General features: G+C 43.5%; 1 protein-coding gene across 1 annotated transcript in view; it reads left to right on the top strand.

The window, feature by feature from the left end:
- Positions 1-2,724: 2,724 nt before the first annotated feature.
- vwa5b1 (von Willebrand factor A domain containing 5B1) overlaps positions 2,725-12,102 on the top strand; it is a 365,847-nt gene continuing 356,469 nt past the window's right edge. Inside the window, exons 1-4 of the mRNA XM_037683802.1 lie at positions 2,725-2,863; positions 2,986-3,147; positions 5,358-5,577; positions 5,782-5,936. Of these exons, the coding sequence (XP_037539730.1) occupies positions 2,725-2,863; positions 2,986-3,147; positions 5,358-5,577; positions 5,782-5,936 (676 nt within the window). The remainder of the gene's footprint in view (positions 2,864-2,985; positions 3,148-5,357; positions 5,578-5,781; positions 5,937-12,102) is intronic.

Below are 12,102 nucleotides of genomic sequence, written 5' to 3' on the forward strand. Positions count from 1 at the left end.
TGTTGGGATCCTGCCCTGCACTCCTCTCTCTCCTCAAGCTCCTTGATTACCAGCAGCTGCAGCTGATCAGCACCACACCTGAGGAGGAGTATAAGAAGACTCAGAAGCCACTCTACAGGCGCTGGGACATTGCCTGCCAACGGTAGTAGATGTTCTAGCCAGCAAACTGCGTTCTCTAGTGATTATACTAAAGTTTTGTCTTCCTCTGCATTCTCAGAGCCTTCCTGTTTTTTCGTGTTGTCATCGGACCTGCCTGAGTCTCCTGAGTTCCTCCTCAATCCCTCCTGTGATCCTGCAGCTGCCTTTTTGCCTTCCACCACTTGCCACTCCAACCTGGATTCGTATTTTGGACCCTTCCTATTCAACCTCTCGTCACGTAAGAAAGATCCCTCACAGATTACTCCAGTCCCTCCGGCGTTTCCCTTAACCTCTTCCTCTGCCCCTCAGGTGATCCTGTATATATATATATTGTAAATATTTCCCGACACCTGTACAGAGACGTCATCACCTTTATTATCACTTTTTGTAAATAAACACTGTTTTTTTGGTATTTCGAGTCCTGGTCTCTGTTCAGTTTTCTGGTCCTTCATCCTGGGTACAACCTCGGTCATAACAACTGATGGCTGTTTGTTATTCACAGGGGGCTGAGTGATACTAGCAATAACAGCATTGTACGAGGGGGACAGTTGAACATGGAGGCCTCTATCCCTGTTTAATGATGGACGGTTTCTTTTCACAAAGATGGCCTCCTTTACTCCTCTCTCAAACCATTGTTCCTCTCTATCAAGGATGTGAACATCTTCATCCCTGAAAGAGTGACCGCTGGCCTGGAGATGAGTGTAGACCGCAGAGTCCTGGCCTGATGATGTTGATCTTCTGTACTTGGCCATCCTTTTGGCCAGTGGCTGTTTGGTTTCCCCGATGTAAGATTGATCACAGTCCTCCTAAATGGCAAAAAATGGCAGGCTGGCTTTCTTTGACTGTGAGTTCTCAGTTTCTGATAGAAGACATTTACAAACTGAGGTGTACCGCAAACCCACCTACACAGACCAGTATTTGCAGTTTGACTCCCATCACCCTTTGGAGCACAAGTTAGGAGTCATCAGGACTCTGTACCACAGAGCAGACAGCGTTCCCACTAACTCAGGAGCCAGGCAGAAGGAGAAATCCCACACAAGACAGGCTCTAGAGCAATGTGGATATTCTAACTGGGCCTTCCTGAAAGCAGAGAAGAAACCCAAACAGGACTCCAGTCAGCCATCAGGTGAAAAGGAGGAACCCAGACAAGTGGTCATTCCATATGTTGCGGGAGTATCAGAGAAACTGAGACGTTTCTTTTCTAAACATAACGTCCCAGTGGCTTTTAAACCCCAAAATACATTATGGCAAAGACTGGTTCATCCCAAAGATCCAGTCCCCTGGCACAAACAGAGTAATGTTGTGTATGCTGTTCAGTGTCAGGAGGGCTGTGATCAGTCTTACATCTGGGAAACTAAACAGCCACTGGCCAAAAGGATGGCCCAGCACAGAAGAGCAACACCATCAGGCCAGGACTCTGCGGTCTACACTAATCTCCAGGCCAGCGGTCACTCTTTCAGGGATGAAGATGTTCACATCCTGGATAGAGAGGAACGATGGTTTGACAGAGAAGTAAAGGAGGCCATCTTTGTGATGGTATTGGTATTGGTATTTGAACATGAAGGCCTAGAAATATTTTACAGAATGCATATTGCTAACTGTCTTTCATCCGTCTGTCCGTCCGTCCATCCATCCATCCATCATCCATCCATCCTTCTATCTATCCATCCATCCATCCATCCATCCATCCAAATGAGACAACCATCCATCCAGCATCCATCCATCAATCCATCCAAACAAGACAAACAATCATCCATCATCCATCCTTCCATCCATCCATTCATCCATCCATTCATCCATCCATTCATCCATCCATCAATCCAATGAGACAAACAACCTTTCACACTCACACAGAATTACTCATTAACCATTTATTGTGAAATGCCAAGCTCAGTTTTTGTTGAAGATGACTCTCAGCTACTACCAGACCAAATTTTAACTCAAAATCTGTATAACTGACTGAACTGCAGCTGGTTTTGGTTGGATGTTGTGGCCATCTAGAACTAAGTTGGCTCCAAACATTGAACAGTTGTAGACACACATCCACTGATTGTTTTCTGAAAGTTTTATTAAAATCCATCCAGCAGCTCTTTCATTTTTCTATATTTTAGTAAATACTGAGTTGATCCAAAAATTTTAACCAAGATCTTGAACAATCTGTAAGCACTCAAAAAGGTTGTTGAGGGTCAGTCTCAGCTACTACCACACCAAATTTTAGGTCAGTATCTGTACAACTGACTAAGTTTGAGCCATTTTGTGAATTTTCTTACAGCTTAGCTGTGGCAGCTATCTTGAATTAAGAGGACTTCAAAAATCAATCAGTTGTAGATGTACATCCAGTGATTGTTTTCAGAAAAAAATCTTAAAACTTGTCCAGTGAGGATGTTGGGTAACAGACAGACACACACAAGTAAAAACATCATTGCCCTTTTTCACCTTTCCCCCTTGTGCAATAAAAGGCCGGTATAGGGCATGTTAGCTACTTCTGTTTGACAGTTTTGTAAAAAATAAAAATGTGGGTCTGAAAATTATTTATTTCACACAGTTTTTTTTTCCTGTTTAAACCAGAGTTTTAAAACCATCACAATGCCTGGACTCATTAACAAGGAGACCCGCTGTGCTCTGCCGCTCAGCGTGTGTGACATCACTTCCTGTGTCAGGGGTTACACTTTGGCTCTAACAGCTTCTATGACCTATGAGAACATTGAAGATCATGCAATCGAAGGTGAGTGAAACCAATTAAACCATAGTTGCTTGTGTGCAATTTAAGGCCTTTGCTCTGGAAAACGCTTGTTAAATACATTTTTATTGACTTCATGTCAGTGATTGCTTGTTTGTGCTCTTTAGGGATCTTTATATATCCACTGGAGGAGAACTCCATTGTCGTGGGGTTTGAGGCTATGATATCCAGTCAAATTATTTCACTGCAAATAAAAGGTAAAGCAAAGATCGATGACTGTTATGTGGGTAGTTGCCACACAACAAACGGAGCTCTGCAGAGCGGCACCGGTAAGATTGAAGCAACTGTAATCAATACTGTCATATCAGCATGATGTCGATCCAGTGGCCTTTTGTTCTGTGAATGTAAGGTAAAGATTGTGGTTGGGATGAAACACACAGCTATATAATCAGAGTCGGCAGGACAGCCAATTTTGTGGAGTGTTGTTGAGTGTTGTGCATTCACCACTTTGTTGTTTGATGAGAATCAGTTTCTGCGAGTCTGAGGCCACGCTTCTCATTCAGAACAAAGATCAAATGCTCCCTCTGGGTCTGGAATAAGTCCGTGGAGGAGATCAAAGATCTGGGAGTTTTGTTCACAAGTAAATGGATTGAGGAACTAGGGTATCACCTTCAGTAATGAAGATGTTGCTCCGGTCCTTCAAGGTAAAGAACCTTAGCTGAAATGCAAACATCTTGGTCTCCTAGTGAGTGTCTATACCCCAAATTTATGACATGAGATTTGAGTCATTACAGAAAAGGATGTACAAGCGGTTGAAAATGAGCTTCCTGCGTCGGGTGGATGTGCTCAGCCTTAGAGATGGTGTGAGGAGCTCCTTCAGCTGAAGGAGCTTGGACTAAAGCAGCTGCTACTCCTCATCAAAAAGGAGTCAGCTGAGGTAGTCTGAGCATGTCACCAGCATGCCTTTCTTGGCATCTCCCACTGGAGGTTTTCCAGGAATATTAGTCTGGGAGGAGACACCAGGACAGACCCAGAACACACCAGAGGATTTTATATACTCTCTGGTCTGGGAATGCTTTGGGGAAGAGGGTCCCTGCGGAGAGGAATGTCTGGGTTTCCCTCCTGGACCTGCTGGCTCTGCAACCCAACCATGGATAAGTGAAAGACAAAGTATGGATGGATGGAACTTTGTTTAGTCATCAACGTCCATGCACAATCATCCTGGTATAAATCCAATAATGGTCGGTAAGGTCATCTGGACAGTTTCTTTTTTAGGGAAAACAGTTTACTTGGGACTCCTCAGACTGAAGAAGCCCTCTGGATAGAGGGCGAAATGTCTTTTCACAAAAAAGAAACTGTCCAGATGACCAGATTTACCATAATTGGATTTATTGTTTGGTGTGTTTAGTGGTCAGTTCCCACTCAGAAAAACCTGCTGTGCTTTACTTGTTTAGTACCAAACAGCAAGGTTGAAGAAATATAGGTATTAAATTACACATAACATGTAAATAATCGGGCAGCACGGTGGCGCAACTGGTAGAGCTGCTGTCTCTCAGCGAGCAGGTCCTTGGTTCAAACCCCGGTCCAGGGGCCTTTCTGGGTGGAGTTTGCATGTTCTCTCCGTGCATGCGTGGGTTTTCTCCGGGTACTCCGGTTTCCTCCCACAGACCAAAAACATGCACGTTAGGCTGATTGGTAACTCTAAATTGTCCCTAGGTGTGAGTGAGAGAGTGAATGGTTGTTTGTCTCGTTTGTCTCTATGTGGCCCTGTGATGGACTTGCGACCCGTCCAGGGTGCACCCCGCCCCTGGCACAGTGATTGCTGGACATGGGCACCAGCGACCCCCGTGACCCAAAAATGGAATAAACGGGTAAAGATAATGGATGGATGTAAATAATCATACTATTTATTCAATAAAACTAGAATATCATCTGTTGAATCAATAATCCAAAAAAACTGACATTGGCAAACATTACTGAGTGCATCCTGATGCATGCTCAATAATCCAGGTAGAAAAATCTAAAAAAAGTTAAATCTGGTCCTCTGGACATTAAAAAAACCCAAAACAAAGCAAAACAACAAAAAATGTAGAATGATCCATTGTTAGGCTGATGGTCCTTCTTGAGCATGTGATCAGTTGGTTTTGGTTTTCAGCAGCAAAACTGGTTGATCCACTCTGAGAAGGTGCTATTTAAGAGACTGAGCTGAAAACAGCACCTCAGACTGAAGAAGTCTCTCGGACGAGAGACGAAACGTTTCTACATTTTTTGTTGTTTTGCTTTGTTTTGGTTTTTTTTAATGTCCAGAGGACCAGATTTAACTTTTTTAGATTACTGAGTGCAAATTGAGGGCTTTAAAAAAATACAGTTTGTACAGTCTTGCCTTATAATAAGTCAGTATAAGAGATAATAAGGGAGGAGTTGTGGATTATCTCTGCATCATTCTTAATGTAATCATGAGTTTGAACAGTTTGTTTTATAAACAGGAGTAGGGCTCAGTGAAACACCAACAGTGCTTTTTATTTTCTGGATGTTTCAGGGCACATACTGATGGATGAGGATTTTGAGAGGACCGTGTTGGTGGTAAACCTTGGGAGTATCCCTCCAATGGAGACGGTCCATATCCTGGTCAGTACTTCCTCAGAACTTTCCACTCTACCCAGCGGGGGCATCAGAGTTTCATCCCCACCAGTTTGCACCCCGCGGGTACAGAGGACCATCAATGAGGAGCAGGGGTTGTCCCCAAACTTCTCCAGAACGTAAGCAAACAACGTGCAAATGGTATATAAAAGCGTAAAGCAAATCAAATTTAAACAAGGTACCTGTTCAGTTAGAATTAGATGAAGTGTAACTGAGATCTGGCCCGTTAGCTTAAATGTCCAGGTGTAAATTTCGGTTAACATGGAGAAAAGCTGACATGGCTGACATTTTGTATGTGATTTCAAACATGCTCCATGTTTTAGGCGTGAAAGACTCACCTGTGCCTCAAGTCCTCATGATCAAAACCTAAATGCCCCTCAGCTGTGGTTGGCCACGCTGCTAGAAGAAGAAGCCATCAACTCCATGGACTATGAGTTCAACTTCCAGCTGGAGATTCGGGCTCCCTATCTCCTCGCAGGTCAGAAATTTACCTGTACTTCCTGAGTAAATGGACAAGTTTAGCATTTTTTACAGCCCTTGCTTAATTTTTTTTTGTCTAACATTGATGTATTTTACTGTGCAAACTGTTATATTTTCATATTTTAGAAGGCGGTAAATTAAATAAGATTTAATAAGATAAATAAGATTTTTTCTTCTTTCTGCTGCCTTTCATTTTAAGGCCTTTTTTGCACGGACACGATGGGGGGAAATGTAGGTTTTTTCGTATGTTAATTAGAGGAAAAGATCTGCGTTGACACGGTCGTATTTTGGGTTTACATGCATCCGCAGGATTCCCCCCCCCCCGGCCCTCCCGAATCCGCTGTAGTTACCATGCCAGGTCATTAGATGGCGTTGTGAATTTTGTACCTTCACCTAATGCGCATGCGTGCTGCCTCGGCACGCTGTTTCCTATGAGCTAAAAAGCTCAGCTAACAACAACTTAACAACAAGTTAAAGCTGGATTTTGGCTGGATTGTGGATAAAAGAGTCGACAGATTTGATGCCAAGCGGGACCACTTCGTCTAACAGCTCCACACCGGCCGCTGATTGGACCAGAACCGAGTCGACTTTTTGGACTTTACTCCATGATAATCAGTAACTGGTTTACAACAAGTAAATCAAATGTTCTTAATAATGTTAGCTTGTGTTTAGTTCGATTACAAAACAACTGAGTTTTTATTTTTTTCCTGAAAGAAGAAGGAGCTGTCTCCCACCAGGCGGACCGGTTCTGAACTAGGCTCGGCAGCAGGACGTTAAAGAGAGAGATGATGGATGAACCATTTATTTAAAATTCCCCTCAGTTCTGTAGTGGTGTCAGGGCCAGCTTAGCAACCCTTTCACTACTAATTATTTAAATATAACGGGTTCTCTCTTTTTCGAGTTAAATTTCTGCCATGTGACGAGATAACTGTGATGATTGTTTAAATCAGTGACATGAGACGTTAATTTCCTTTGACCCATCAGAATAAATGTGGTCATTTATTTAACAGAATCAAAATTTAACATCAAAACAAGTACAAGTGATTAGCTGATCTGGTTCTGATTAATAAAACTTGGCACGTTTTACTTAATAAGACAACGATACATTTCTGAAGGCATCTAGACTACTGGCAAAATAGAAGAGTTTAAAGATGGGAAATGAAGAGTTTAAAGACACTTGAAGGGGAGGTGTTTTGTTTACCAGAATTAGCACGCTTCTTTCAACACCAGCTCAACCCTCCGGTACACTTCAGGACATGCAGAGACTTCGTTACCTTAGATGGGGATACCTCCGCTCAGGAACAGGAGTCCATTAGTACAATCTTTTTACAGCGTCTCCGGGCGGTGGCTGGGCATCATCAGAAGTCGTGTGGTTTACTCCATTAAACAGAACCAGCTTCCTTCGAGGTTGTAGGGCATTATGCCCAAGTGAGTTCACAGCGAGCTGTGAGTCCGTCAGAGGTTCCACTCAGATGTGGAAGACTCCATAGTCCCAACTCGACTCAGAAGACGAAGAATTTGAAGACTGAAGACTCCAGGAAGTGTGGACTTTTAAAGAGTTCTCACTTCCGGACTTCCTGATTGGTTGAAACAACCAACAGGGGGTGGTTCTAGTGATGTCAGAGGGTCACTACAAGTCAAGAGGACAGCAGGAATGTTTTAGGAACTTTTAGTACAGACAGAAGAAATGTTTTGAAGAAGTGAGAGCAAGCAGGTGCCAGTGTTTCATATTTACTGTCTGCTAGGTTTAAAAACAATACAGCCTGTTCTAAAAACTTCTTTCTGATTGTCTCTGACTTTCGACCGACATCACTACTTCTCATTCAGAGAGAAGATCAAAATGCATAATTACTTTGTAAATAGACATTTAATTTGATTTCTAATTTAAATGAGGATTAAAAACAATAATCATTAATACTGTTTCACAGTTGATTTAAAATGAGTGGTTCAACATTTAGAAATGATATGAACTAAACACACTTTTGATTTATCAAGATATTGTAAAATAGTAATGATAATATAAAAGAAGAGTTTTCTTTCAATTGATTCCTTCAGGATACAATTAGACAGCCTCTGGATGAGCTAATTTGTATTTCTGGATTCAAATCAAGGAAATAACAGTTCCTGTCCCATGAAGGTTTTCAGAGGCAGGTTTTGGTCAGAGGCCGAGTTCACTACAGCCCCCCCTTTGGAAATCATCGCCTGTCCATGGGGATGAATTCCAACATGAACTTACGTCTCCGAATGTCCTTGAGCTTGATGTAATCCAGCAAGAGGAAAACAAAAGTCAAAGAAGATAATCCCACAACGGTTTAGGTCATTCCACAATGTTGTTGGTAATTCCATAATGTTGTTGGTAATTCCATTGTGTTGTTGGTAATTCCATTGTAGCAATGCTTTAACCCCTTGGAAACAAAGTCTATAATCCATTGGAAAAAGTCATATAATCCACAACGATAAATCCACAATGATTGGAGGTGTTGATTGATCAGCATGCAGAGGGGTTCCCTCGATAGAACTGCAGAGGCGACTACTGGATGGAGACTAGAGACCCATGTTGGAGTTGTAGGTCCCTTCAGCGAAGGTTGCTGCTGGTGGTTCCCAGTGGGTGCCATTCTGGTTCTATGTGTTCATGCATTTATGTGGTTTTAGTTGGCTTATGAGTGGGATTTTACATAAGACCTTAACCTATATGCACCTGGTGTGTAAGCTATCATGGTTTAGATCATCTAAAGTTACCAGTTTAAAGGGTGGGTCTTGCTGAAAAATTTAAATAGGGATTTATACCTATAGAAGGGCATTCCAAACTATTTTTCCCTTCGTAACTTGGTTTAAGTTAGATTTAAATGGCAAAATATAGTTTGGTTCAATTGTCTGTTGTCCTTTTAGATGAACGACTTGAGGTTTGGTTTTTTGGTTTTCCCCTAAATATTTTTGGAGTCTATGGCGAGACTCAACTGAAGGATTAGCAAGCCCCACCCCGAATAGGATTGTTCGAGTAGGTTCGGCTTGAGCGTCGTGAGACCAAAGTAGGTTCGGCTTGAGCGTCGTGAGACCAATGTAGGTTATGGTACTTAAGGTAGCATTAATCTACATTGACTCCTCAAAGATTGAATTTTAACAAATGAACTGCATGTTGGCATAGTCAAAGTCCTTTTAGTCTCTAACTAAAGTACACACAAAATTCATTCTTGCTGGGGGTGTTCAGAAACAAATACCAAAAAACAATTTAACGATGTCTCAACATCGACAAAAATAGTGATTAAGCAACCACAAAAACAACGTTTCAACATTGACAAACGTAGTGATTAAGCAACTAGAAAACAACGTTTCGGTGCGTCACTCACTCTGACCGTCAGATTTGATTATGCTATCGCATCTGGTAACGTCACCCTAACTAACGTCACCCCCCTGTGGTCATGGGGGACCACGAACACGGGTGAGGGCGTCGCTCCATGAGCAAAAGTTAGGATACCCTTGAGTAGTTTTAGCTGTTTGCGCAGCTGAAAGAGGGCTTTAAGGTCTGGATTGGAATCCAGGTTGGCTTCGGATGGAGTGCTTTTCTCTGAGTCAGTCAAGTACAGCATCATCAAGTTTATTGTAGGATCCAACTTTTGAAGTTGGATGATGTCTGGGTCAGTCAGCACGGGTTGTACAGAGACTGTGTTGTCAGCCGGCCTGGCTGTAGCCTGTGCACGTGTGACTGCCATTACCTCGGCTGTAGGCTGTATTGACAGAGTTGTGAGCAGCCCAGAGGGGTCAGAGGACCTCTGAGGGCCGTCCACGGCTCCGTCCTTGATAGCTGGTTTATCTGTCCGCAGCGACAGTACAGCATCTTTGGTATGGGATCCTTGGATCTCTACACCTTGAACTACCAATGGTAGGTAGTATCTAGTGGACTCTGACTGTCTCAGCTCGCAGAGGAGGCTTTCTTGTTCAGCCAGAGTTGGGTCTCTTCGGTCTCACATGACTTTGAAGGATTACTTACCGGGACTGTGTTCTCTGCTGAGAGGTCCTCGGTGCCTTCTGCAGTGTCTGCTGTTGGGCAGTCTGACAGTCTCAGGAGGCATGAGTATTGGCAGAGTTTTGCTCACTCTGGCCCACATTGTCTGTTCACCATAATCTATAATCGCGTCAAAGCGATTTATAAAATCCTGGCCGATCAAAAATGGGAATGAGTCAACCGGAGACACATGTACCGGGTGGTATAGTGTCATCTCGCCAACCTGCATGTGAACCATAGCTATAGCTGTTAGGGTTGCCCTCGTCTCTGTGAGGCCCTGCAGCACATTCTATGAAAGGTATGTCCCTGGGAACACCATTAGCGGCAGTCCTGAGCTCCTCAAACAGTTTGGCTGACATAATAGTTATGTCGGCTCCACCATCCAGTAGGGCTTCATGTGTGACGACCCCTTCAAGTGCGATCGACAGGTAAGCTTTTTTAGCGACCCCCTTTCTGATCAGGTTACACAGGAACCTTGTAGGTTTTGGCCGACGTTTTTTCTTACGTTTACCTTTACCTGTGTAATCCCGGTTTTTCCGAACCGTTAGTGCAGCTGCTGCTGCTCCTGGGAGTTCGGCTTTTGACGGACTTCCGTCATTGATGTATGAGATCACCCGCTCACCGTGTGTTGAGGGGCTCTCATTGTTTGTAACAACAAGGTCTTGGTGGCTGTCCATGACAGCGGCAAAGTTGTTGTTTGTGTCACCCTGTTTGGACTGAACCGTCAGGACAGCTGTTGCTGTTTCTGAGGTTTCATTTTGTGACGGGTCACCGTCGGTGACGTGTGATTGTACCCCCCCTTTTTCAGGTGAGGGTGTGTCAGATTTTACAACAACAGCGTCATGGTGACTGTCTGTGACAGCAGTAACGGTGTTGTCTGTGTGCTCTGACTTAACAGCAACGATATTGCCAAACAACGCGTTAGGTTGTTCGTCCGTGGCAACACCTTTCAACAATTCCAAGAACTGATGCACACTCTCTGTCTCGTCCGAGCTCAGAGGTCTGCGTCTCTCTTTCTGGTCCTACTGCTGTTTCTTTTTTGTCTCAGGCTGTTCAAGCCGACGTGGTGGGGAAGCAGTTCCCCTCCTCTGGGGTTCCCAGTGGGATCCCTGTTTGTATGGGTCACTTTTGGTGCCATACTTTTTACCCTTAGGGCGTTTGCCCCCCTTCTGGTACATTCGTTCATCCTCTGGTTCCTTGGGAAACCATTTAGGATCTCGTCTGGACCAGGGGGCACACACCTGTTGTGGTTTGGCTGTTGGAAAACCTCGCTTCCTCTTGCCTTTTTTGGGAGGGGTAGTCAAAGCTCTCGTCCCTTCCAATTCTAATGACTGGGCAGGAATCCTTTCACCTGGGAACACCTCAATGGGCGTTTTGGCCTGTGAACGGGCTTCAAAGACATTCACAGCACAACTTTTTATCTCACTGATGGACTTTTCTTTGAAATTAGCAATCATTTGCACTGACATCCTTGTGTCAGGGTGGAGATTTTTGCTGAAAACGTACTTAAACGCTTCCTCCTCCTCCATGCTGGTGTCGTTCCTGTAACCAAAATAAGCCTGTAAAATCCTGGAATAATATGTCCTGGGGTGCTCATTCTTACCTTGCATGACGTTGTTGGCAGCTGGATAACCGCCAGGTCCTGCACAAGGGGAATACTCTTTCATAAGAGCAGCACATAACAGGCAGTAATCCTTTCTTGTGGCATCAGGTTGACGCTCTATGAAGGAAAACACCGTCCTAGTTGAAGTGAGCCTGATCAAATCTACTTTATCCTTAACTGTAGAGTTGGGATAGCTTCTTAATTGGAAGTCAAGGTCGTTCAGATAGGCCTTAGTGTCGGTTGAACCCAATGGCCCTGGCTTAAAGCGTTGGACATATTTTGCAATTTTGTATGTAGTATGACATATCCTGAGATATATTCATACATTAAATGGGTTCACTCATCTTTCTGGACTGGATGATGTCATGCTTTGAATTTAACAGAAATGTAACGTGAGACGTTATTTATCTTTGACCCATCAAAATGAATGGAGGTCATTTATTTACAGAATCAAAGTTTAACATCAAACATTTACATTAATTTGGCAGAATATGAAAATAACAACATAATTAATCAGCTTTACAACCAGGAAAACCATACGGCCATGATTTTCCGTTG

This window comes from Nematolebias whitei, chromosome 11 (genome assembly GCF_014905685.2).
Source record: "Nematolebias whitei isolate Nwh7 chromosome 11, NemWhi1, whole genome shotgun sequence".
NCBI classification, from domain to species: domain Eukaryota; kingdom Metazoa; phylum Chordata; class Actinopteri; order Cyprinodontiformes; family Rivulidae; genus Nematolebias; species Nematolebias whitei.